The sequence below is a fragment of the Crocuta crocuta genome, unplaced genomic scaffold, assembly GCF_008692635.1.
Source record: "Crocuta crocuta isolate KB4526 unplaced genomic scaffold, BGI_CrCroc_1.0 scaffold506, whole genome shotgun sequence".
In the NCBI taxonomy this organism is placed as follows: Eukaryota; Metazoa; Chordata; class Mammalia; order Carnivora; family Hyaenidae; genus Crocuta; species Crocuta crocuta.
In genome coordinates this window covers 1,790,158-1,817,935 of record NW_027528991.1, presented here as the reverse complement: position 1 = coordinate 1,817,935, position 27,778 = coordinate 1,790,158, and the positions used below count along the sequence as shown (strand labels likewise).

Genomic DNA, 27,778 nt, shown 5'->3' with positions numbered 1-27,778 from the left:
GTCCTGAGTCCCGTGATTCAGTCTGAAGATTAAACCGTGACTCTCAGTTTCTGTCTCGTATGTTTGCAGTAATGAAACGTTTTTTAAAGGTGGTGAATGACCTTTTCTATTTATTATTGTTATAAAAATTGAATCTTTTTAGAATGTTGTTTTTCCTTTCTATTTTCCTTTAGGATTTGGAGTTTCATGGCGTAATGAGATTTTATTTTCAAGATAAAGCTGCTGGAAACTTTGCAACAAAATGCATTCGGGTCTCCAGTACGGCCACCACGCAAGACGTGATCGAGACGCTGGCAGAGAAGTTCCGCCCTGACATGCGGATGCTGTCGTCCCCCAAGTACTCCCTCTACGAAGTGCACGTCAGCGGAGGTCGGTGTGCACCCCGTGTACCCAGCTTCCGGGCCACTCGTGTGTGCAGAGCGCGTCTGTCACAGCAGTGCTTTGCCGCGGGGGGGGGCGTTGGTGCTTCCGAGAAATGTTTGGACAGGTCCCCGCGCTTGCATCCGGTGGAGTCAGGATGAATGTGTTACTTTCACACGTGCTTCGTCCTCCAGAGCTAAGGAGCGCGACCCTTCGTGGCTACGGCGGGCCAGCAGGTGTGGCCCCGCGGCCGCACCGGCCACACAGTAGGCTACTTGCTTTTGGAGCAATAGTTCATGCAGCTTTTATGTGTAGATTATTATCCTACAATTCATTTAAACCAGTTAAAATATGAGTATGAATCCTCAGTCTTACAAAAATGAGTATTTTTATAATGTGAGCCAGTATATTTTTCTTACTCTTTGGGAGTAATTAGGGTGTCTTGAGGGAACTTTCTTAGGTTGTTAGTAATTTCTCGTGTTTTTTATTTATTTATTTTTTTATTTCTAAGAGAGAGAGACAGCGTGAGTAGGGGAGGGTCAGAGAGAGAGGGAGACACAGACTCTGAAATAGGCTCCAGGCTCTGAGCTGGCAGTCAGCACAGAGCCCGACGCGGGGCTCGAACCCACGAACTGCGAGATCATGACCTAAGCGAAAGTCGAACGCTCAACCGACTAAGCCACCCAGGCGCCCCATAATTTCTCGTTTTAATGTTTGAAATTTTTGAAAATATCCTATATATCTATATCAGATGGCATTTTATGTTGGAGTGCTTAGAAATTTAGAAATTTGGGGCGCCTGGGTGGCCGTTAGGCGTCCGACTTGGTTTTGGCTCAGGTCATGATCTCACAGTTCGTGGGTTAGAGCCCAGTGTGGACTCTCAGCTGACAGTGTGGAGCCTTCCTGGGATTGCCTCCCCCTCCCCCTCTCCCCCTCCCCCCTCACCGGTTCACGTGTGTGCTTGCTCCCTCTCTCTTCAAAAATAAACATTAGAGATGTAGAAATTTATACATTTTGTAATGAGTGGTTTGGAAATGTTGAGTCACCTATAAAAGACCTACGTTCTGTGTCTCTCTCTGCCCCTCTCCTCCTCCTGCTCCATCTCACTGTCTCAATAAATGTAAACAATTTTTTGTCCTTAAAATGCAAATTGCAGTTAATGCAACATGATTCCATACATAGCACAGACCCAATTTAAATACCTGTTAAGTTCCATCCAGAAATACTCTTTGAACATAAGTTATTTGTCTTGACTTAAGAATTGATGCTTTCTTTGCGTATTTGAAATAGGGTAAGAATTTTTTGTACTGTGTGGAATTCAGGTGTGACAATCCGCCCCCTCCCCAAGAGTGAGATCTAGGTCGTATTTATTACTCTTTTAACATTATGAGGAGATCCCACCACATAAATAATACCAAAGCTAGATTTGACGGTAGAGGATAGCCTTAATTTTGGATGGTTTTTCTGAGGTGGAGTTTTTTCTGTAGCTCACAATCACTATAACTAGGTTGTTGAGAAGAAAATACAACTTTTTCTTTGACATTGTCTTTAATTAAAAGTGAACCGTGTTACGGTAAGGAGGTGAAAGCCCAGTGAAGGTGTCAGGGAAGAAGGTCGTGCCCATACCCGAGGTGAGCCGCTGGGGCAGTGTGGCTCTGGCCGTCCACACCCCTGCGTTCGCAGCAGGGGCCCTACCCGCGTGTGCCCTGGATGCGAGGAGACCCGGTGTGTGTGTCCCCGGCTTCCAGGTCCTGGAGCCCTGAGGGCGTCGGTGACGGGTCAGCGGCATCTCTGGGCCAAAGTTCGTTTTGTTGTTAGATGCAGACAAGTTAATAAGTGTTTATGCTCTAAGGACATGATACATGTGTGAAAAATAGCGCACAAAAAACGAAGGGGAACCTACAGTAGTCATTCCGGGTTTTTTTTTGTTTTTTTTTTTTAAATTTTTTTTAATGTTTTATTTATTTCTAGGAGAGAGAGAGAGACAGCGCGAGCAGGGGAGGGTCAGAGAGAGAGGGAGTCACAGACTGAAACAGGCTCCAGGCTCTGAGCTGGCAGTCAGCACAGAGCCCGACGCGGGGCCCGAACCCACGAACCGCGAGATCATGACCTAAGCGAAAGTCGGACGCTTAACCGACTAAGCCACCCGGGCGCCCCAGTCATTCCGTTTTTTAATGGCAGTTCCTGTGCCTCCCGTGNCCCCGTGCTCGCTGTGCCCGCGGGCGGCCCCGGGACAAAGGGACTCCCCAGCCGGTGCGCAAGCTTGCAGCCCCGGCCGCCCAGGGAAGCTCCACCGGACCCGTTGTGTGTGTGCGCGGGGGGTTCCCTGTGTGAAATCCATTGGAAGAATAAAAAAGATTCTGCTGATTAAAAAAAACTGGAGAACCAGTGAGGCAGAAAGATCTGTTAGGTCCTGCGTGGACCCTGACTGCACTTCCGTTTCGTAGTTAGCCGCACACACTGCAGAGTGCTCACCCTTGATCTTGTTTTACTTTCGCGATTTAGACCTGACTGTTTTTTTTTTTTTAATGTTTTGTTTATTTCTGAGAGAGAGAGAGCGTGAACAGGGGAGGGGCAGAGAGAGAGGGAGACACAGAATCTGTAGCAGGCTCTACGCTCTGAGCTGTCAGCACAGAGCCTGACACGGGGCTCGAACCCACGAACCGTGAGATCATGACCTGAGCTGAAGTTGGACTCTTAACCGACTGAGCCCCCCAGGCGCTGCTAGACTCGAGTGTTCTTAAAAATAGTCCTCTAAAAAATATGCTCGGAAGGATTTTTTTTAAATGTTTATTTTTGACACAGAGAGTGTAAGCAAGGGAGGGGCAGAGAGAGAGGGAGACGCGGGGTCCAAAGCAGGCTCCGTGCTGCCAGCGCAGAGCTGGATGCGGGCCTCCAACTCACCAACCCTAAGATCACGGCCTGAGCTGAAGTCTGATGCTTAACCATCTGAGCCACCCAGGTGCCCCTGAAGGATTTTGGGCTAATACAAGTTTTGCAACAAGAAGACCTTGGTAATTTTGGTTTGTATCAGCAGTTACACACTTCTTGATCCAGTTTCTCATTTATTGCTCTGGTTTTCAGCTCTTATTTTTTCAGTTCATAAAATAATAAATTAGAACTTATTATTTCTGGATTTTTATTAACATTACTGTTTACATAGAGTACTCACTAAAAGTCTTTATCAGTCTATTTATGGTTTAAATTTGTCCCATTAACTCCTGCTAACTTGGCCACAGTACTTGTTCAGTGGGTCTCTGTATCCTGTGTTTCTAACAGATCATGAGTATGTGGGCGCCCGGTAGGTGGTCGGTAGGTGGTCCAGGTGAGGGGGGCTGGGGAGCCCCTCTGTGGGCCCCAGGGCTTGTTAGAATTCCAGCAAGCGAGAAGGAACACACTGAACGTAACACACTGTCCGAGCCAAGAGACGGGTTGGTGGTTCCCGTAGGATCAGACGGAGGCGGGGCGAGCACAGCCGTCACTCACCTGTGGCCCCGGGTCGGCGGGACTTCGTGTTCTGTTGCCGTCGTTCTCCTACCCTCCCGCTGCATGGGAGACGGTTTGGGTTACAGCATGAGGCTTCTAACAGAGACCTCTCTCTCTTTCTTTTGGCTTGTCTGCATTTCTCTTATTTTTCTAGTTGGATTCTAAACGGTGTAAGGAAATTATCCCTGGTCCGTGTTTGGCATAGGGCACGTGGTAATATTAGAGTCGCAAGAAAATAGTAGGTCTTTAAAACTCTCACTCGCCATTTTGATTACGTTTCAGCCTGATAGTAAATACTGGTGGTAAAAAGGGATTTTGTGTTGATAAAATTAAACGCATATCAGAATGTTTTATTAGCTAGTGCCTTTAAGTAACCATGACTTAATTTTTTTTTTTTATTTCATTATTTGAAGAAGAAAGAAGATTGGATATAGATGAGAAACCTCTGGTTGTGCAGTTGAATTGGAATAAAGATGATCGAGAGGGCAGGTTCGTTCTTAAGAATGAGAATGATGCCCTTCCACCTAAGGTACGCTGTGTCCCCGCCTCATGCTGGCAGTGTCCACGGCCCGGGGTGGACAAAACACACATGTCATGTGAATGTGATAAGGCTTCACTTTCCTTTTTGCCTCTCTTCCTAAATGACCTTTTGACCCTTCCTGCAGAAAAAATTTTAAACAGAACCCTGCTTCTCTGTTTCACTGAATAATCCTAATACTGCGCTTTACTTTTCCAAAGAAGCATTACGTACCGTTTNTTCATAGGACAACTGTTGAGTGTATTTTCAAGGATGGTGCCTTTGTTGATAGGTAACTACTCAGGTTCTTTGTTGTCGTCGTCGTCGTCGTCGTCGTCGTCTTCTCCTCCTCCTCCTCCTCCTCCTCCTCCTTCTTCTTCTTTAATAGGGTGAAATTTTTTATTGCTCCTGACTGTGATCCCAGATCCTTTGTTTTCCTTCAGGTGTAGTGCTGTTTAAGTTGAACAAGAACCAGTGAAAATACATTCGATGACAAATACTTCCAAGTCTGAAGGCTGAACTCTGGCAACCCATCTTTAATAGGTCCAGCCATCAATTAATGTGTGATTGTGGAATGCTTGATCTTTTTTCAGTTGCTTCCAGTGGTCTGGGTAAAACTGGGCAAAGTTTGATAGGATCCCCCTGTTGGGTGGGGCAGGGGGTTGCTCTTGCCTAGAGTCCTCTTGCTAGCGTCAGGAGTAAATGCTAACAGATGATGAATATTTTCTTTATTTGAATTCCTTACAGAAACTTGAGTTTTCAGTCCCTGACTTTCAAGGATATCTTAAAGGTATTTAAAGTTCCAAGGGCACCTGGGTGGCTTAGTCGGTTAAGCATCCAGCTTCAGTTCAGGTCATGATCTCGCTGTTCCCGTGTTCAAGCCTTGCATCCAGGTCTGTGCTGACAACTCAGAGCTTGGAGCCTACTTCAGATTCTGTGTTTCCCTGTCTCTCTCTGTCCCTCCCCTGCTCACTGTCTCTCAAAAATAAATAAACATTAAAAAAAATTTTTAAACGATACTTAAAGTTCCTTAATGTTTAGGATAAGATAACTGGAATGGGTAACTTATTGGTGTTGCTTCTTAGAGATGGTTACAGAGGAAACTGAAAAATTGCTTAAAAGAAAGTGACTCAGCTCTTTTGAGACCTCCTTAACCATGCTGGCTCCTGCCAAGGCAGGGACCCTGTTCCCACAGCAAGGCTCTCTGAAACTTCTGTTGTTGGCTAGATTATGACACAGTGGTGCTCAAATTTCAAGAAGATTATTGCCCCAATTTGTAAAACTTGTAGGTAAATAAAGGGTCCCATTGCAATAATAAAATAGCTTAGGAATGTGGTCCTGATCATTTTAGTGGAAGAAACCAGTTATCTAGAGTAAAAGATTGGTAGAGTACTTTGGTGTTCTGTACACAATTCAATAATGTCATCAATGAATGTGATGGCCTTGAAGTTTAAAAAATTCTTAGTGTCCCTAATTACAACTTTAAATATTTTGAAACAATCTACTAATTGTAGAGCAATATATATTTATGATATTGGTTAACTTCATAAAAAGTAGTATTACTACATCTGACCATTCACCTCCCTCTCTCCCCATGGCCCGCGTTTTTTTTTTTTTTTTTTTTTACCAAATTATAAAGTTCTAATAAGCATCAGAAGGGTAAGTAAAGTTTTAATAACCCATTTATGTATGAGTTTTCAGATATAATTTTCAGTGCCCTGAAAACCTTTTCCATATTGTATGTAAGTTTTCTTGGTTGATGTAATCAAGTGATTCTAGACAGATGTCTGGAGTTCCTAAGCTGCTGGTCTTCTGTGGGACACTGTCAGTCTGTCTGATATGAACTATGAACTGTGGATAAAATTAGAAAATAACTATAATTTCGGTTAAATCAAGTGGTAGCAAATGCAGAGGCCAAGAACACTTTGAGAAAACTCCTCAACAGATTGGGACATGCGTGTCGGTACTCACTTTTGGAAACGAGGGCTCCATGCTGCTTGTGTGACGCTGCTGCTCTGTGCTGAGGAGTGTGCATGGCCTTGCCTGGCCTCTGCCCTGGTGCTTGTTGTGTTTGTAGCAAACACTTATAAAATAATAACGGACATCTGTCTCCTCTCTTCTCTCCTCTCTGGTCCGTGTTTTATTTCATCTTGGCACCGTGAGTTGAGCTGAGTGCCCAGCTGTGGGCCAGAGGTGCTCATTCTCATATCAGAGCCCTTGTTGGGGGTCGGGCGGCATGGGCGCAGCTGGCGGTGAGGATGGCAGTGAGGTGACAGAGGGCAGTTAGTCTCCAGCTCAGGCACCCTTCTGATTAGTCGTGATCCTTTATGGTCCACTTATTATGTAAAAACTTTTGTCTCTGTGTCATCTGCTAGGCCAAGTTGTAAATTAAAAGTAAGCAAGCAAATAAAAAAGATCTGGAAAAGAAAGTACAAGTTTTTGCACAAACAGTACTTACAGTTTTGCTTCAAAAAAGCCACTCTCTTAGGGCTACTCTTGTATTTGTTTTCAAGTTAGAGAAATCATCTGTGAAGCAGAGGATGATTTAAACACTCAGTTATTTTCGTATTTTCATTAGGTTCCTTTTTTTTTAGAGTAACTTAAAATTATGTCGACTTTTATTTATTGAAAATCAGGTTTCACGAGTCCCACTCTGGCTTTCTTTACTGGGCTTGGTTTTCCATTTGCTTGCTTGCTCACATATTTTGAATTGAGGTAAAATATACATGTGGTGAAATGCACAGATCTTGAATGTGTAATTCACTGAGTTTTGGTAAATACACGCCTGCAGGCGTCAGCCCCGTCAGGATAGAGAACATCTCCATGCCCCAGACCTTTCCCTGGCCAGGAGCTGCGTGTTGGCCGCGACAGGCGAGAAGTCAGCTAGGCCGTAGAGCGCTGTCTGTGACCCTGTGTAACAGCGCCATAGTGACGATGTTACTTTTATCAGAAGGCTCAGAGCAACGGACCTGAGAAGCAGGAGAAAGAAGGTGTTATCCAGAACTTCAAGAGAACTCTCTCTAAGAAAGAAAAGAAGGAGAAAAAGAAGAGAGAGAAAGAGGCCGTGCGGCAGGCATCTGAGAAAGATGACAGGCCCTTCCAAGGGGATGACGTGTAAGTACTTCGGAAACGTGTCTGTTTGTCTCTGCCCCAATTCGCTTGTGCTTTTAACGAAGCAGACCTCGCTCCTTACCAGGTACGCTGCGGGAAGGGCGGCTGTCTGCTGAGAAGTGAGCTTGGGTGTACTCGGCTCTTCTGTTTGGGCGAAGCTGCTCTAGTGCTGAAGTGATAGGTGCTCGTTGCAGAAAGTCAGAACATAGAGATTTGTCAGAAGGGGACAGAGGCCGCCTGCCCTCCCGGGCGCCCAGAGGGAGCTGTGGGTTTCCTGCTACACAAATGGTGCACTTCACACGGTTTTTAAACAGAATCAGAGGCTTTTGAAACTAGAGCTTTCTACGTGACCTTTTCCACTAAGGTGTATCACATGAGTACGTAGGTGTATGTTCACGAGTATGTATTTTCACGAAAGTGTAAAGTAATTTAAATGATCATGTAGTAATCCTACACTTTCCCCCCCCAGTCTATCTCCCCATTCCCCTTTTATGTACTTGTAGGTAGTTCACCGAGCTTTTTAGTACTACAGGTAATACTGCTGTGACTGTCCCTGCTCAGGGAACAGCTCGGGGAACTCGACCCTGGGAAGCACTCGGGAAGAACGGCTCGGGCAGCCCGGGACACGGACGGGGCCAGGCCGTCCCCGGAAGCGTCTCCCACAGCCCACGGGCCTCCTCGCTTCCTCGTGCTCTCTCCCTTCGCAGAGCGCAGCACCGCCACAGAGCCCAGGTCCCGTTCCCTTTAACAGCGCAGACGCCTTTCCTCACATCCGTTCACTGCCCGCTGCCTTCTGTTGTCCTCACTTCTCCAAGTCTGTCTTTGCTGTTTGGTTGATACAAAGTATCCTGTGTATGTCGAGGATTATTAACTGTTTGCTAGTTAACGCTGTTGAGAGTGGAACTGAACCCACTTTGGGTTGCACCGCAGTGGGTTTAGATAGTAATCTGTGAGAAGGCGAGGCCTGTGGAAGGACCTCACGTGAGCTCCCGAGCACAGCACCACATACACAGCAGGGCTCTTCAGCTTAGTTACACCGGGCGTAGAAACTGCGTAAGTAGATTGCTCATACATGAAAAATATCAAAGAAAAGGAGAGTTTGAAAATTATGCTACGGTTTGTCCTATTTATCAGTTTCGTTTATGGAGTGACATATTGTTTGTGTTAAGAAAATGAGGTGCTAAAGGGCACCTTGAGTGGCTCAGTCGGTTAAGCATCCGACTCTTGATTTCCGCTCAGGTCAGGATCTTATGGTCATGGGATTGAGCCCCGCGGTGGGCTCTGCTTTTAGCCTGGAACGTGCTTAGAATTCTGTCTTCCTCTTGCTCTGCTCCTCCCCTCTTGTGCGCTCGTGAACACGTGCGCACTCTCTCCCTCTCAAATTTAGAAAGAAAATGAGCTACTTAAAATGATTTAAGTTCAACTTGGTTGATTCAAAGCTTGTTTTTTAATTAAGTGATTTTTATGATGAAAAATGACATCTTAGACTGTATTTATCAAAATTGAATCCTTTATCAGCCTTAACCTTAATATGCAGTTTTCAAAACCCCATCTGGACAGCTGATTCCTTGTTGTAGGAGCTGCTGGGGCAATTTTCTTGTGAACATTTGCCTTCAAGAAAGTGAATGTTGGTAAATCTTTTAGTTGTTCAAAAATCCTGCTATTTGAGGGGCTCCTGGGTGGCTCAGTCGGTTAAGCGTCCGACTTCAGCTCGGGTCATGGTCTCACAGTTTGTGGGTTTGAGCCCCATGTCAGGCTCTGTGCTGACAGCTCAGAGCCTGGAGCCTGTTTCAGATTCTGTGTCTCTCTCTATCTGACCCTCCCCTGCTTTCTCTCTCTCTCTCTCTCTCTCTCTTTCTCTCAGAACTAAATAAGACATTAACAAATTAAAAAAAAATCCTGCTATTTGAGCTCAAGATTTACTATAATTTTAAGAGATTTTTACTAAAAGTAAAAATTCAGTTCTTTATTGGGGTTGGAATGTTTATCACTCATTTGGTCTATTTTTAGGAAAACACAGGTGGAAATTCCAGACGTGTATAATTTGTACATTTTTCTTTTAGCCTGATTAGTGAATACACAGTCACTAAATTATATAAACTTGCTATAAGATTTTGATGGTACATTTCCCCTCCACGTATTAGCTCGTATGGAGAGGGACTGGACCATCCGCAGTCCTGACGGGCGCCAGGCACCTGGTACGTGCAGACCGGTCCCTGCCACGGGGACAGCCGGAGGGCGCCTGCCGTGGTGACCCTGCGTGATTGCCATGGAGCTGTTCGCAATACAACATTTAGAAACTACTGTTGGCGCCCCTTTTTCTTACAGCGAGAATTCCCGGCTGGCTGCCGAGGTTTACAAGGACATGCCTGAGACCAGCTTTACGCGCACGATCTCCAACCCCGAGGTGGTCATGAAGCGCCGGAGGCAGCAGAAGCTGGAGAGGCGGATGCAGGAGTTCCGCAGCTCCGACGGGCGGCCGGACTCAGGTGCGCGCAGGGGCGCCTCGGGGGGCGCGTGCGGGAGGGGGGTGTCCGCTGTGTGTGTGCGCGCGCGTGTGCACTGCCAGATTGGTGCGCCTCGTTCCCTCACGGGTGTGCTTAGTTACGGGGTTCTCCCCAGCACAGCTCTTCTTTTACGGGCTTGGATTCTGGAAAAGCTCACATCTACGCAGACGAGAGAGGAGAACGGTTGGTGCCCTCTGGCATACTGCCTGCTCCCACAGCTAACAGCTCCTGTCGCCTCTCTGCCCCCGCATCTAGTGCTCCTCCCAGACTGTACTGTTGGGAAGCAAACCCCGGACTTGTCAGTATTTCGTCTTATGTTCCACTGTATTTTCCTAAAGGTAAAGATTCTTGAGAAGTAAAAAGAAACGGCAGTACTGTTACCACATACGAGAGAGTGATAGTCATTCCTTGATATCCTCAAGTATCTAGTCACTGTTGGCAGTTTCCTGACCGCTTCCCTCGCGTCAGGACCGGCTATCACCTGCGTGGCGCACCTGGGGGGTGTGGTCTTCGTCCCGCCGTCCCCTCTCCCCTCTCCCTCCTACTCGGCATCCTTGTTTTGAAAACCTGGGTTGTTTGTCTCGTAGGTTTTGCTGACCACATCCTGTGGTTTTCCCTTTCTTCCTCTGACTTTCTCAGTTTCCTTGATCAGGTGAAGAGGAAAGGTTAGGTTCTGGGGCAAAAGAGAGCGGGGCGGAAACCCTTACCTTACCCGCGTCCACAGGTGAGCAGCGCTTTGTGAGTTTTTTAATGAATTCATGGAGTTAAAATTTCTCCGTGTTTTTCCATCTGTTGCAGTGACTGTCCTTACTGACTCTTCAGTTGTCACTTAGAGACAGCGAGGGTCTCTTCCACCTGGTGCCTGAGGCTTTGACATGTCCTCAGTGGTCTTGGGGAGTCGCCCTGTGTGAACGAGGCTCGCCTCGTGAATTTGTTCCCGCAGACTGGGGAGCGGCTGTTCCTCTTACGAATCCCTGTTCTGTCTGGCGGCTAGCAGGCCTCCTTGGTACCGGCTAGTGTTTGCTTTCCAGACTGTTTAAGTGGACAGAGCTAGCAAATACTTTCAGTGCTTGTTTTTACTACTCTGATTTCAGAAAATCTGTATTTTCTCTAATGATAAAAATTTTTCCCAGCTAACACCAATAACACAATTATTTGCTTTTCCCTATAATAAACAGTAACATCAAAATACAAATAATGCTGTTATTAGCAACAGTATGATACTGAAAAAATTTGAGGCTTCTTGGGAAACTTGCTTGTGAGTATATCCTCTAAGGAGATACTACTGTCAGATAACTGTATTTTGGGTAAATACCTAGTAGTGTGATTGCTAGATCATAGGGAAGTTCTATTTTTAACTTTTTTTTTAAATGTTTGTTTATTTTTGAGGGGGGAAGGGCAGAAAGAGAGGGAGACACAGAATCCGAAGCAGGCTCCAGGCTCTGAGCTGTTAGCACAAAGCCCATCATGGGGCTCAAACCCACAAACTGTGAGATCATGACCTGAGCTGAAGTCAGATTCCTAACTGACTGAGCCACCCAGGCGCCCCATACTTACATTTTTAAAAATTTTTATTTATTTTTGAAAAAGAGACAGAGCATGTTTGGGGGAGGGGCAGAGAGAGAGGGAGACCAAGAATCCTACGCAGGCCCCAGGCTCTGAGATGTCAGCACAAAGCCCCATACGGGGCTTGAACTCATGAACTGTGAGATCATGCCCTGAGCCTAAGTCGGATGCTTAACGAGGAGCCTTTGTTTTTAACTTTTTCAGGAACCTCCATACTGTTTCCCAGAGTGGTTGCACCAGTTTGCTTTCCCGTCAGCAGTGAGTGCATAAGGGTTCCTTTTTCTCCCCATCTTTGCCAACACCTGTTCTTTCTTGTGTTATTAAATGTAGCCATTCTGACAGGTGTGAGGTGGTATCTCATCGTGGTTTTGGTTTGTATTTCCCTGATGATGAGTGATGTTGAGCATCTTCTCATGGGTCTGTTAGCCATCTGGATATCTTCTTTGAAAAATAAAAATACAGATATTTGAAGGGGCACATGCCCCCCCGCCCACCATTGCTTACAGCAGTTCTATCGACAACAGCCAAACTATGGAAAGAGCCCAAATGTCCACTGACTGACAAATGGATAAAGAAAATGTGGTATATGTATACAATGGAATATTACTTGGTGATCAAAAAGAATGAAATCTTGCCATTTATAACAAAAGGATGGAGCTAGAGAGTATTCTGCTAAGCAAAATAAGTCAGAGAAAGACAATCATGTGATTTCACTTATATGTGAAATTTAAGAAACAAAACAGATGAACATACGGGAAGGGGAGAAAAGAGAGAGAGGCAAACTGTAGGAGACGCTTAAGGACAAAACAGGGGAGTGGGTGGAGGATGGACTGGGTAGGGGATGGGCCCTGGGTGCTGCGCGTCAGTGAGGGAGTACTGATTTCTACCTCTGCGGCCATTTTTACCATACATGTTAACTGACTAGGATTTAAATAAAAATTGGAAAAGAAAAAAGTCACTTTGAAATCAATTGATTCCTGTCCATACAGTTGTATACTCATATTGATGGATACTTAGATTTGTTTGTTTTATTTTACTTTTGGTTTTAGAGGTTTGCTTCTTAGAAAGTTAATGTACTTTAATAGTTTCTAAGGCGAGGGTACCAGCAAGAAATACTTAGTNGCCCCGTTTTGTCCATTTACCAGGACGTACTGGAGGTGTACTGTGTATTCCTAAGGCAAGTACAGATTGTAAAAAGGTAAACCACATGACTTGACTATTTGAGGTATAAATTGAATTTGTATATTTTAGGTTTTGACATAAAACTTTTATTTGTAATTAACCTATAATTGTATTCAACAAGGAAGATACTTGTTAAAACTTACAAGTTAGTTTTATTTGTTAAAAAGGATAGCATCGTCATTTTGAGTTTCAAGGAAACCATTGTATTAGAGGGACTATATCATCGATCCAGCCTTTTCTGAGAATGTCCAATCTAACGTAACTGTCCCCTCTGCATCTCTTGCACGCTGTCACCTCTCTGGACTTAACAAGGCGGTGTTGCAGTGTTGCATCCTATACACCTGTTCGCTGACTTACTATTTAGGGTTTTGAATGTTGAGACGGGAGGCGTTTCTCTAACTGTAGACCCTTCTCTTTGATCCAAGCCTGAGTCCAAGGGTTTTAGTCCCTACTCAGAGCATTTTTGTAACTGGATCTAGTATACAAATGCGGCAGCAGGTTAGCTCCGTCAAGGGAGAGCTGTGTTTACGCTTGCGTTCCTGCGAGCGATCTTCTCCATCTTACTTGTGTCTCCCGTCTCCATCATGAGGTGGTCCCTGGACCATGGTTCTCATCACTGGATCCTGCCCCCATGACGGACTGCTGATGATTCCCTTTCTTCGGGCTGAGCGTTATTTAAATGTCACGTTCCTCACGGCCGCAGCCATGACAGAAGCTGGCCCCGCCCCTTTGCCACCTAGCATCATGTGTGTACTCTAACCCCTAGTGCCCTACCGCTGAGTCTTCGTGCTGAATTTCACGGGAATTGTAGTATCTGTGATTCACAAGTCTCGAAGAGTGAGGTACTTACTGGTTCTACGAATAATAGATTACTTTTGAGACTATATGTATCCTGTCTTGTTTGAGAGGTTTGAAATAACTTCTAAATATATGCACTAAAGGGGAAAAAAAGGAAGAGGAAAATGAAGAGGAGGGAGAGAAAATTCAAAGATGAAGAAGACGGGTAGTGAAAATTTGGAAGAAGATGAGGGGGACGCTCAGGTGACTCCATGTGCTGACCTGAAGTGTCATTGGCTTTCCAGACCTGAAGGGACCACATATGCCAGAGGAAGGAATTTGACATTAGTGGAATGGTCATTTCCTCAGTGATTCCTTGAGGAATATTCAGGTGTCCTCAGGGATGTGTTCGTCGTGGTAGAGGCAGCTACGAGTGTCAGTTTTTGTGGATAACTTAATAAAGTCTTTTTATAAAAAAATCTTTTAGTGTGGGTTGGGATGTAACATCGGCATGTAGTGTTACAGGAAGCTCTTTGCATGTCACTTCAGGCTCTGCCCACAGAGACCCGCGTTTGTTTCCCTTTGCTGTCGGAAAGGCTTGATGGAGAAATTTGATGTGATCTGTTAATAAGCTGCTGCAGAGTCTCAAGGTGTGGATCCCGAGGGCTTTCAACGCAGCCTCGGCTTCAGGTCTGGCGCGCTTACTGCGGGGGCGAGTAGAGGACGGGTCTGAGGGGGCCGCCGCCCACGTCGGGGACGGGCCTCCGAGCGGGGCGCACGACGTTCCTAGGAGCTGGAGGTATCGGGAGCCGGTATGGACTGGATTTTACTTGGGAGGGAGGCTTTCTGCATTACACCCGTTTTCCTGAGGCGGGTGCTGCTGGTCTGCAACGAGGGAACATTCGGGAGCGGAAGACAGGTTACGTTGAGGTGCTGGTGTGATCAGGGGGCCGTTTTGGGGCGGGTAGGTCCGTGTCTCCTCACCAGGGGCTGGTCAGCGTCGGGCGGAGGGCGAGACGTGGGGGTAGCCTGTGGCTGCCAGGCGGCACCTCACTGGGCCCGCGTGAGAGTCTTTCTGTAAAAAGTGTACAGGTAGTGGGAAAACCGGAGGCGGCCATTGTTAGGAGGAGCAGGCAGTGAAAACAGGAAAGCAAAGCAAAAATCTCCCAAGAATTAGGAGGGAAACTAGCAGAACATCTAAAGAGTAGAGCTTAGAGGGATGGGGACAGAAGGAATATTTTTCTATACAGACTCCCAGGAGACCCTAAAATCCTAAATTTTGTTAGCAAAATAGCTGTTTGTGGTTAATGTTAAGGAAGTCAAGTATATTAAGTTCAGCTATTTTTTCTGTCTTTAATAAACGACTTAGAAAAATATGTTCTCAGGACGCCTGGGTGGCTTAATCGGTTAAGCATCTGGCTCAGGTCATAATCTCACAGTTCATGGGACCGAGCCCCCACATCGGGCTCTGCACTGACAGTGTGGAACCTGCTTGGGATATTCTCTCTCTCTCTCTCTCTCTGCCTCTCCCCGCGAGTATGCACATGCTGTCAGAATAAACTCTTTAAAAAAGCAAAGAAAAATGCATTCTCGTAACCGGTTTCAGTTACTGGTTTAGCTGTCACGTTGGTAGAAGCCATGGGGGGATGTGGTCACATGCGGGGGAGTGTTCTGAGAGTGACCGCAAGGTCTGCTGCTTACCTGCCTTGTCAGCCTGACAGTCCCCTCACCCCCCAGTTCTGATAACTGAGCTCCCATCACAGCCTTCAGGAAGCCCCGCCCCTGGGTTCTGTAGAGCACCTGTGCGCTCAGGCGCACGCACTCCGTGGTGTCCCCCTGAGGCGCTGGCCCGGAAGTGCCCTGCGTGTCTCAGGTAACTGATGTGTGGCACAGGGTTCTAGCACCAGTGACGGCCACGGATTTCTTATTGCGACACTATCGGCGACAGTGTGGCGCTTCTCTGGAAGGCCGTCCTCACGGCCAGTGTTGGGCGTGCCCGCTGTCACCCGGGTCCCGCATTTGGGGTCCTGAGGAAGTACCGGCCTCCGTGTGCTCATCCCCGTCCTGCCTTCCTCGGAGGCTGAAACGTGCACTGATGTGAGTGGGTTTCGATCCGTGGTAGGGAGCCGCCGCGCTCTCGTCCCTCAGCGAGGAGGCTGCTGTGTGTCTGTGGGACGAAGACGCCGCGGTGTTAGGCTTACGGGTCGGAAGCCGTCCAAGTTAGCCCATCTCCGCGCTCCTCACACTAAACCCACGTCCGGTGTGGACATAGATAAATGGACACTGAAAGTAACCCGCCACACGGGTAGGAGTGTTCTGGCCGCTCGTCCCGGCGAGGCCCTTAGAGGAAGCGCCGCTGCAAACCACGTTCTCCGTGCAGCTGGACGTCCGTCCACAGGGGCCTGGGCAGCCCCCGCCCTCAGTGTGTGCAGACGGAAGGGGGCTTTCCCCGCCGCGGGCTGGAGCGTTGGGGCTGCTCAGGACCCGTCTCGCCACAGCACCTGCCGCTGGGTTCGCAAGGTCACGTTTCTGACCGCCCCGCAGGGGAGGACGCGCCGCCGCCTCTCGGCTTCCGGAACGGACGGTCTGGCCTGCTCCTCGGTCGTCTGGGGTGTGCGGTATGGACACCTCCGCCTGCAGAACGGTTCTTACTCGTTTGCATCCGCGTTTTCCTTGTAAATGACCTCAAACGCGGATTTGCCAGCGGTACAACGAAGTCCAAAGGGGGCGCACCCTGGGCGGCTGGCTCCGTGCTGGAGCGGCCTCCGTCTGCAGCCGCGCCTCCCCCCGAAGCCCGGTCTCTCGGGAAAGCACCAGTGGCGTTGTGCCTGCCTCTGGACACGGCCCGGGCACACATGTGCACCCTCATGCACATGCGTAACTAAGGCCTTCCATTGGCTCCCACTTCAGCTAGAGTAAAATCCAGACCCTCGTGATCGTGGTTTGCAGAGTTCCCCGCGGTGTGGCCTCGGCCAGTCTGACTGCATTTCCCTGTCTTCCCTTGGGTCCATCCCTGGCCAGTGAGCCTGTCAGACCCATGCCAGCTGAAGGCCTTAGCACCTGGTCACCCCCGCCAAGAGAGCTTTTCAGATGGCGGTGAGGCCACTGCTGCTGGTCATTCAGGGCTCGTGGCAGGTGTCCATCTTCACAGAAGGCTTGACAGTCCCACGAGCTTAGGAAGCTCTTAGTCACTGCCTTTCTCACAACCATGCTTGTATCTTTCACAACACGTGCTGCCATCTGTGTTTTTCTCATCGCCTCAGGCCACATCCCACACCTAGAGTGTAAGCTGTTTGAAGGTCAGGGCACTGGCCTGTTCATGCTGCGTCGTCAGCATCGGAACACAGGTCTGTGTCTGAGTTCACACGTGCTGAATGGTTGACAGGCAGCACTGTGGGAACACCGCACAGAGCCTTCTTTTCTCATCCCTGAGCCATAGTGGGAATGGGTTCATCGTTATAAGAGCTACTGGGGCTTGAAGAGAGGACAGAAACAGTTTTGTCACACGGGACCAGTCACTGCAAAGTGTTACTGGATCAGCAGGTTACTGTTAATGTCTGTTATCTAACAGGAAATGAATACAGAAATCTGAACACAAGATTTCATCTTTTTACTCATTACAACTGGAATTTCGTTGCCTTTTTTTTTTTTTTTTTAAATCATCAGTGTTAGCCATCTTGGTTACTGGGATAAAATAAAGTAGTGCTCAAAGATGTCTGAATGTTTTTTTTTATAAGGTGGAACACTGAGAATTTACGCAGACAGTTTAAAACCAAACATTCCCTACAAGACCATCCTGCTGTCCACTACGGACCCTGCTGACTTCGCTGTGGCCGAGGCTCTAGAGAAATACGGGCTGGAGAAGGAGAACCCCAAAGATTACTGCATCGCCCGGGTATGTACCCAGCTGACCTTACCAGTGTCACACGTGCCAGAACTTCACACTCAAGTGGGAAGATACTCTTTAAATGAAGAGCTAATTTTCCTCACACTGTATCATTTAAAATGTAATAAATGGGAACCCTGTGTTAAATATATATAAGAAAATTCTGCGTCTCATTACAGAAGTAATACATGTTCTTATTATAAAATGTAGAAAGGTGAATTGAAGAAAGAATCACCCATAGTTTTAATACCAAAGGATAACCACAATCAATGTTTTTATATACACGTAACTTTAGTGCTTATTTTGTGTACATAGGTGATTTCATATTTTTTAATGATGTTTTCTTAGGGTATTCACTAGGATACATCATGAAAATCCAACTCAAGTAGACTCCAGCTTGCAGTTCTAACTAGCATTTGGTTGGTGTGTGTAGTAGCCAGCCAACCATAATTTCTTGGAGATAAAGCCTGCATCTTTCACCCTGGTACTCAGGAAAGACAAGGAGATGTTACACCGCATGGCTGAGTGGCTGACACTAAGTGAAGTCAAGCAGGTTTTCTCTCTGAGACAGACTACTTGGAAAATTCTTAACACTTAAGTCAGTCACAAAGAAATGTAGACTTCTTTATTACCAGTATTTCTCTGTCAAGATCTCATTGGCAGTGGATTTTTAAAAGAAATCTCTTTCTTCCCCTATCTTAGCAATTGATTACTACATAAAAAATGTATATTACTTGTTTTAGCTTCCCCTGCCCCAGGAGGACTATGGAGTAAGCAGAGGCAGTAAAACCACACGTGTTTAGAGTCAGCAGCGTCCCCAGTACTGACACACCCGACACCAGCAACGTCGCCTCCACCTTCGAAAGTGCCTTCCTCCATCCCCTTCCCTGGGAGGAGTGGAAAGTGCCTCCACTCCGTCCCGGATGGTGCTTGCCATCACGATCAGTTAGTTAAAGGTCCTAGACTTTTATACAAGTAGCATCATGTGGCCTGTGATCCTTTCGCCTGCTTCCCTCCGTCAGCACGAGGAGCCCAGAGGTCCACTGCGCACCTGTGTGTGTCCGTGCTCGCTTCCTGTCTGTTGCTGGGTGGTATTTCGTTATGTGGCTCTTTCACCCACCTACCTGTTGTTTGGGCGGTTACGGTCGGGGTGCTGTGAGCGTATGTGTGCAGGCCTCCTCACAGACATGTTCTCTTAAGCAAACACTAGGTGGTAGGTGCGTGAGTAACTTTTTAGGAAGCTTTGAAACTGTTTTCCAGACAATTAGATCATGTTACATCTGCACCAGAAGTATTTGCGAGCTGTGGTTGCTTTACTTCCTCACTCATGTTTGATTTGGTCAGCTGTTTTAAGAATCAGCTCTTCTGGGGCCGTTAGGTGTCCAACTTCAGCTCAGGTCATGATCTCAGGGTTTGTGGTTTCGAGCCCCGTGTCGGGCTCTGTGCTGACAGTTCAGAGCCTGGAGTCTGCTTCGGATTCTATGTCTCTCTCTCTCTCTCTCTCTCTCTCAAATAAATAAGCACTTTAAAAAAAATGAAAAAAGAACTGGCCACTCTGATCAGGTATAGTGGGATCTGTGCAGCAAACGTTTTTAATTTTCCTCTTGATAGATCTGTGTTAGTCCTTTGTAGGATACATGTGTTGTGAGTATTTTTTCCCAGTCTGTGGCTTGATTTGCCTTTTCATTTTTTTATTGCTGCCCTTTAGAGAATACATTTTTTTAAAGCATTCTGTTGTTTTTGTGTTCTCTTTAAGAATTTACCTCTTTTAGAGTTGCACTTTCCTCCTGTGTCATCTTACAGAAGTTTTATATTTTAGTTTTCACATTTTTGGTCCCCGTTTTCCATTTCAGGTTAATGTTTGTGTTGGTGTGAGATTAGGGTCAGTGTTCATTTTTTCCCATGCAGATAGCTGGTCAATCCAGCAACATTTGTTAAAAGGGCTTTCTTTTATCCAGATGAGTGCTTTAACACCTTTACTGAAAATCAGTTGAGCATATGTGTATGTGGTTCTGTTTCTGGAGTCTGTTTTGTTAATCTGTAGGTCTTTTATCTTTTTGTGAGCACCACGTGAGTGCGGAGGGTCAGAGAGAGAAGGAGACACAGAATTTGAAGCAGGCTCCAGGCTCTGAGCTGTTAGCACAGAGCCCAATGCAGGGCTTAAACCCATGAACTGTCAGATCGTGACTTTAGCCAAAGTTGGATGCTTAACAGACTGAGCCACCCAGGGGCTCCTGTTTTTGCTTTTAAAAATTGCTTCAATTATTCTATATTATTTGTGTTTCTGAATAAGTTTCAGAATTAGCTTGTCAGTTTCTGCACAGAACCCACTGGGTTGTGACTGGGTTTGCATGGATGCTATAGATAAGTCAGGACAGCCCATCCTCAGTCTCCAGGCTTCCAGGCTGTGGACCGAGTGTACCTTTGTGTATGTGATCTCTACCCTCCCGGTGGTATTTTGTAGCGCTCAGAGTAGAGGTCCATGACTTCTTTTATTAGCTATAGATGGAATTAAATAGAATTAAATAAAAGAGCTTGTTGAATATTACGCCTTTTAACTTTTGTTTGAAAAGCTAGGAAGTTACATTCAGTTGGGAAAACTACTTGGTAGATTTTGTAATTTTATAAATACAGTTGAATTGTCAGCTGAAAATAGATGAGAGAACAGATTTTTTTTCCCATTGAAATGACAGTAAAGAAATAAAAACCTGTGTAAGTGCTGAAGAACAAAGAGAATGAGAAGAGAGATGGCAAAGATCAGGTTGTGAGTGAATTTCTGGAGAAGTAGGTGACGGGTGTCCTGCCCGCCGGGCCAGAGGAGGCCTGCAGAGAGAACCTGCCGGCCAGGAAGGAGCTCGCCAGTGCCCACGCCACGAGCCCACACAGACTCAGGGGTGAGTAGCTCCTGAGTCCACGTTGAAAGCTAAGCTAAATCAAATTGGTTGAAAGCTTTCAGAAGCAGTAGATGCCACCAGATTTCCTTCCCTGTCCAACTAGTGTGTCACCTGTCCCGTCTGAAGGCTGTGGTCGAGCTGATGGGGAGGAGGCCTTGTGTCTGGGTGTGACGGGCACAACAGGGCGCAGCAGGGGTCTTACTGAAAGCGGGAGGGCGGAGTGGAAGGCTCTGCCTGGGATGCTGACAGCCAGACTTCAGAACCCCTCCCAGAAGGCACTCTCCGGGCCACAGGGAAAGAGGTGTATCGTAAGTGACCTGTGGAAGCGCTGGTCCAGTCGCCTCACCCAGAGTCCTCCTGGCGATAATCATCGTACGTATGTACGTACGTACAGCTCTCACTTGGAGCTCTCTTGTGACTCACTGTTGAATGTGAACAGATGGCCAAGCTTCAACAGACACGGAAACACCTTTAAGATGAAAGACCAGCACAAACAGGCAAAAGAACCTGGTTTTATTTCATGGATGAGATAAGACAGAAAGCGGAAGGAAGTGTTCAGAAACCAAGAGACTCAGAGGGATACGGAAGACAGTGCATTGTAAACAAGACCAAAAAGGCCTGTAACAGGGGCACTCAGAGACCTTGGAAGTTTGAAATGTAAGTAAATAAGGGATAGGAGAAAAATATCGATAGAAGGGTAAAAGATGAAGTTAAGAAAGTACACCAGAGAGTAGAACAAAAAGAAAAGAAGAGAAGATCAACAAGTTAGAGATCAGCAGCGTGGAGCACCTAATGCTTACCTACAGGAGGGCAGCGAGAGAAAGCAAGAGGGCACAGAGAGAGAAGTTCCCAGAGAAGCACACTAGAATAGCTCCCAGAACCAAAGGGTTTGAGTTTCTGCTCTGGAAGGCCCACTGAATCGTGGTACAGTTACTTTGAAAAAGATCCAAACCAGGGCATATTATTTTGAAATTGTAAAAAACTAGAGAAAAGAGAATAAGGATTCCAAAGAAAAAGATTCAGGTCACATATAAAGGACTGGGGGTTGAGATTAATGCCAGTCATTTCGGTAGCAGAGTCGTGGAGTCTGGAGTACATGAAGCAGTGTGTTCTAATTCAGAGTGAATTTGTTTCCAATTCAAATTATCAAATGGTAGGGGCGCCTGGGTGGCTCAGTTGGTTGAGCATCCGACTTTGGCTCGGGTCATGATCTCATGGTTCNACTAGAGAAAAGAGAATAAGGATTCCAAAGAAAAAGATTCAGGTCACATATAAAGGACTGGGGGTTGAGATTAATGCCAGTCATTTCGGTAGCAGAGTCGTGGAGTCTGGAGTACATGAAGCAGTGTGTTCTAATTCAGAGTGAATTTGTTTCCAATTCAAATTATCAAATGGTAGGGGCGCCTGGGTGGCTCAGTTGGTTGAGCGTCCGACTTTGGCTCGGGTCATGATCTCATGGTTTATGAGTTCAGGCCCCGCGTCGGCCTCTGTGCTGGCAGCTCAGAGCCTGGAGCCTGCTTTGGATTCTGTGTCTCCCTCTCTCTCCGACCCTTCCCTGCTCACATTGCGCCCCCCCCCCACCGAAATAAAACGTTAAAAAACAAAACACATTGTCAAATGGTAGGCACATGGGATAAAGACATTTCAAAACCCACAAGGAAATATTTACCACCCATTCACCCTTTCTCAAAAAGATACTACAGGATGTTCTTCAGCAAAATGATGGATGGAGGGGACCGAGGAAGGGAAAGATCCAGGCTTCTGGAATAGAGTCCAGCATGGGAGGTCAGCCCAGGGGTGGTGAAGGAGAGTCTGGAAGGTGACTGTGCGGTCATCCTATAGTGCAGCCACTTCAGAGTGGACATTGTGTGTGAGACTGAGAATCGTGTTTATGAATGAGGGGACAAGTGTTGGTTACAGTATCTGAAACAAGTGGCTGGTAAATCCCAAGTGTGTTTCTGTGAGGACTTGTTTTCATTTGCATGTGTAACGGCAGGTAGTGAGAAGCAAGCTGACACCCATTGCTGAAGAGATGCCCGTACTGTCAAATCCCTGTGGCTGTGAAACATTGTGAATTAAACACATACATTTTATAAAACACCCTTTTTTTAGAAAGACAATCACCATAAAATAAAACCACGCAAGCCCCTGAGTGTGCATCCCTGACCACGCAGAGAGTAGCGCCTAGGAAGGGGACGCTCCAGGGTCCCAATTACCTACCCGAGGGGAGGGGCCAGCAGAAGACTTTGAAATAAGACGTGTGATTCAAATACGAGTCTCTTACATGGGGTAGGTGTGTGAGGATCCTTGCTAAAAGCGTGGCGGTAAGAATAGTTCTCTCACAGTGGGATTCTTTTCTTATGCTTTTCTGTATTTCACCTTTTTACAGTGAGCCTGCATGATGCGGCGCAGGGAAAACACCCCAAAGCTCGCCTCGGCTCTCCGTGGGTGGGGGAGATAGGTGATCACGAGTGTTTGGTTTTGATGTGCTCTTTCATTCCTTTGGTCTTACTAGGGAAGAGTAAGAAACAGGAGCGATGAAGTCGAAGGAGAAGCTGTGCTTCCAGACACGCGGAAGTGTATTTTATACTGGGTTTCTGGTTACTAGGGTTCCTAGATAAAGGAACAGTATTGTGAACTGAAATTCCACCTTACTTTGGGGAGGGGATTCCAGGGTCAGATTGGGAGAGCAGGTAACCAGGGTAGTCGTTCATTCCCTGAATACTGAAGGGAAAAGGACATTCTGGTGCACTTTCCTCCTGGCAGGAAGTAGGAGGTAGAGAGAACCCTGTGGCACCCTGTGCAAGTGCTGGGCCTGTGAGCCCCCTGCTCTGCTGGGGAGGGGGAACGCGTGGCGAGCACTGCTGAGGCCGCGGGAGGTGCACTTACGCCCCTAGGGGAGTTGGGCCCGTGGATGGATAGGGATGGAGTCAGATACGTGTTCCTTATACTTTGGGGCGGCAGTGGCCGTAAGCGGCGTTCTGCTCAGAATAAAATCAGTCGGTAGGTGGCGTGAGTAAGGTCTGCGCTGCCGCCCAGAGACCTGCCCCTGCTAGTCTGCGATCACCCAGGGCAGGGACTCTACCTGGTGCCTGGCGGCGTGCCCCGTGCTCAGCATGGCTCAGGTGTTGGCCAGGGCACCGTGAGCCTGTTCAGTACTACTCAGTTGTGCATGACGGTGCGTTTGACAGAATATGCGGTAATGAACTCTTATCATTTTTTTTTTCCTTTTCATTCATCTCTGCCATACGTGTAAGGGCACCTTCATCAGGGTCATGAGGTTATAAAAGCCTACTTTTGCGCTCATAGTGACAGGCCTTTTTGAGGTCATTTGAATTTCCTTTGAGGGTCTCCTGCTTTGGGTTTTCTCTTCCATTCTGTCCTTGCAAGTCCTGCTTCCCAGGCAGGACTAATCCAGAGGTGATTATGGTTTTCATCCTGTCTGCTTTCTTCTTTGCTTGCCGTCCCGCCAATTTTGTAATGTGTAGCTCTTCCATACTCATCTTTATTTTAGCTGTTTAATTAGTTATTCAGTAAGTATTTAAGTTCCTCTTCCTTGTTAGATACTCTGCTGGGATACAAAAACAAGAGGTGTCTTTAAAGGAACTTACAGAGAAGCCAAGAATGAGAAATACAAACAGGAGTGTTGAAATGAGAGCAGCAATCAGGGAAGGCTTTCTGGAGGAGCTGTAGTTGAGCTAGACACGGCCACTGGGTCACTGGTCTTTAGGCCCAAGAACTCATGGAATATGGGATTCATGGCCTAATCTGAGAGCATTGATTAGTTCCACATGGCCAGATCTGCCAGAGTGTGTGACAAAGATTGGGATGCAAGAGAGTGAAGGTCAGGCCCTGAACTGTGTGTCCTAAGCCCAAGATACTAAAATCAGTACTAAAACAGTATGAGAAAAGATTAATTACTTTAGCAGGAGGGTGTGTTGTAAATGCATTTGTCTTTTTAAGGTAATTTGCAGCCGTGTGTAGAGATTCCAGGGTTCTGTAGAAGAGTCTAATCCGTTTGGTGTGTGAGGACGAGGCTGTATTTGGATGGTAGGCCCTGTGGACACAACTCTGTTGCAGTCCTGGGGGTTGAAAATGATGTTCAGATGCCACTGGCTTGGCTTTTCGTATTTTCTGTAGTCGTGTTTTGACGCGCTAGTACTAAATTAGAACGAAGGAAGGGCAGATCGGGCAGGTGTGTGAGGTCACTGGGCCTCTGCCCCCTACATTTTGGTTCTATATTACTGGGGCTTTCTCAAGTGATTCATGAAACTGATTGGCTAGCATAAAAACATAAAGTAAAAAGTAATACAGCATGATGTATTTTAACAGTGTTGTGAATGCAGTATTTTAAAACAGACGCTTAAAAACATCTGTTGCGTGAATAGCCCTGTGGTATATCTAAATGATTGGGTTAAATTTAGTCATAAAGAGATTATCTGCAAGAAAAAGAAAGCTATTCTGTTTTGTTGTTATGTGACGGTTATCCTCAGAGAGCTCACCTTAGATGAAACTACTTTGTAAAAACAGTTCTTGGATAATGTGCAGGTGGGTTAGGGACCAGGGCGATTGAGCCACAGTAGGGTGATATTTCCGTAGGAAATTGCTCAGAGTTTGACCAGTACATACAGTCCTTCCATAGAAGAGTTTGTTTAAAAAAAACAAACAAAAAAAACCCTCAACTGGTCCTTTTTGGGGCCAGAGAGGCAAGTGAGTGGGTGTGGCGCTCCGCCGCCTCCGTGGGCGACCCAAGGGCTGCTGGTAAGGCCTGGTCAGCTTCGTTCTACCGTGACTTTTATTTACAGGGAGCCCTTTTTTTCTGACTCCTGCTGTGGTCACAGTGAAGTATTTGTTTTCTCAGGTCATGCTTCCTCCGGGAGCCCAGCACTCGGATGAAAAAGGTGCTAAAGAAATCATCCTTGATGATGATGAGTGTCCTTTACAGATCTTCAGGGAATGGCCAGGTGACAAAGGTAAAGGATAATTTTATTTGTTAAAGAATCGTTTCTATGACCCATTAAACTTCTGCCTGTTATGTTAGTTGTGTGACCCTGTTGGGGCAGCGCTGTCAGTGTGCAGGAGAGCGGGTGTGGCTGTCCGCGCCCTTCCTAGACTTGCTGAACGGCTCCTCTGGTCCCTTGTCCTGAGGGCCACACTCAGCCCATGTGCAGCTGGGGACGTGGGCCTGGAGCAGGCTGTCATGCAGTGGTAGGAGGACCTCGTCTGAGGTCAGCACAGCGCTGAGTGGAGGAACGCGCTCCCCTAAGCAGCGGAGTCCTGCGCCTGCTGAGCGGGCGGGCGGATCGGCTCCAGCGGGGACAGCGCCCCACAGCCCCCAGAGGTCGTCCGTGATTCAGGCATTTCACGTAGTAGCCAGACTCTTCACTGTTCGGACAATTTCCCTGCATTGTCTCAGAGCAGAGAGGGTTGAAAGCTATGTTTTGATGAAGTCTCATTTTCTTGTTCTCAGTTTCACACGATAAGCTAACTGCGTTCAGTGGAGGGCCTTTGTGTAATAAAGACAAACATTTATTGCCAATTCATCCTATCAGTGCTTGAATGTACGTTGGTGATTTAAAAAGTACACTTGCTGAGTACTTTCTCTAGACCATTGAAAGTTACATTGTGTTATAAAGTTGAATTGCTTTCGATTCTGAGTTAATTCAATTGAATTACATAAAGATCAGATCCACTGAAAATATATTTGTGTATGCATGGGGTGTATGTACGTGTGTGTGTGTGCACGTGTGTGTATAAATATACTTACTGTAGGATTAGTTACCAGCATAGACATTCATTTATTAAACTGATGCTCTGGTATTTTTCAAGCATGTAATATGCTTGGGTAGTCATTGACTTAAAATCTTTGCAAATTGCTACTAGAATTTTTCAGATTACGAGTGACTAATGTTTCTTCTACTGAGTATAAGTATATATGCATTGGGTAAATCTTCCTTCAGTCTCTTCTTGAAGGATGTTATTAGATTATCTTTTGCTGGCAGATCTTAGGGACCTGACCATCAGTCACCCAGCCATCCTCACCGATTTGAGTCTGGTTGATGATTTACAGTGTTCTGTTCTAGGGGTATTAGTCTTTCAGCTGAAGAGGAGGCCACCGGACTACATCCCAAAGAAGACGAAGAAGCACGGTGACGGGAAGCTGATGAAAGGGAAGGAAAGAGCCGAGGGCTCTGGCTATGGCTCAGCTCTTCCTCCCGAGAAGCTGCCCTACCTTGTGGAGCTGAGCCCAGGTGAGAGCTGCCATCAGCGATGTTGCTTTGGCTCTAAATGTCTTACTTCTAGTGCATTTTACCTAAGTATCTTTTCCATTGCCTGGTAACCTTTTTTAGAGCATTTCTTTTCAAAAAAGTTACTCTCGTAAAATGACATTTATTAAAAAAGAAAACAACCCAGAACCTCGAGGTCATATAGGACATGTATATTTATGCATAAAAATAAAGTTCACATGGATCAAAATGAAGATTGAAAAACAAAATTTAAAATAGTGAATATCAGGTGTTTAAAAGAGAAGTTGAAATGATAACACTCCTTTAAAAATTGTTTTTCCAAGATAACCTTATAAAATAATCTCCTAAAAATGACAAACTGAAATGTACTCTTAGGGCACATTTCATGCAAGCAAGTACACGTGGGGTTAAGTATCCTGTTATTTAATGGACGAACAGTGGGCGGAAGATCTAAGTAATCCGTCTATGAGAGGACGGATATTTGGTTTTAGAACAGACTGAGTTTCTTCTCGTGTTAGTTCTCGGTTTCTTATTAGAGCGCTCCCCTTAAGCTAAAGCTGTTCTGAGTTAGCCGTGAGGTGGAGAAGGGCGTGGACGGTCTTAGAGAAGTGTTTTATACACATGCCTGATTGTAGTGTAATGTGCATGTATGTGATGTATGTAAATAACGTATATGACATCTTGATTGTCATTCAGCTAAACTATGTCATTTTTTAATCATTGGGTCCAAGCAGTAGAGTGTCACTCGTGTCTGCAGGGCTTTGCAGAACCGGGGATGCCACTCTTCTGCCCAGGACAGCTGTGAGCGAAAGCTCGGTTAGCAGTTAGAGAGGAAGCTGCAAACCATGCTGCTCCTGGAGATCGTGTGTAGTTGCTCAGATGGGAATCCTTTCTTTCTCCTCTTTGGTTCTTTGGGGCATTTATTTGTGTTTACGAGACGTGGTCCTGCAGCCTGTGGCAAAGGCGCGCTCTGCGGATGCAGGAAGCGTGTTTGGGCCGATTCTCTAACTTCGGATCGGTGACGCTGAGCAGCAGGCAGTAGTTTTTATACTCAGTCAGTCACGTTTGAGTGGTTGTCAAAGTGGATGAGCTGTTTGTGAGGGTGTGTCAGTGTTCCTGTGTCCCTCGGTTCTCGGACTGAAAAGTTCACATAACCTCACTGTGGTTCGGAGCCACGGCCCGGTGTCGCTGTGTGACCGGAGGGCGTGTGCGCACGGTGGCCGTCTGAGGCAGTGGCGGCCCCG

The 27,778-nt window shown here is 46.6% G+C and overlaps 1 protein-coding gene across 1 annotated transcript in view; it reads left to right on the top strand.

Annotated features, from left to right (window-relative positions):
• AFDN (afadin, adherens junction formation factor) overlaps positions 1-27,778 on the top strand; it is a 116,307-nt gene that overhangs the window by 9,664 nt on the left and 78,865 nt on the right. The window contains exons 2-8 of the mRNA XM_077757384.1: positions 174-369; positions 4,260-4,375; positions 7,314-7,477; positions 9,803-9,963; positions 17,244-17,401; positions 25,148-25,259; positions 26,370-26,537. Coding sequence (XP_077613510.1) covers positions 195-369; positions 4,260-4,375; positions 7,314-7,477; positions 9,803-9,963; positions 17,244-17,401; positions 25,148-25,259; positions 26,370-26,537 — 1,054 coding nt within the window. The 5' untranslated portion in view covers positions 174-194. The remainder of the gene's footprint in view (positions 1-173; positions 370-4,259; positions 4,376-7,313; positions 7,478-9,802; positions 9,964-17,243; positions 17,402-25,147; positions 25,260-26,369; positions 26,538-27,778) is intronic.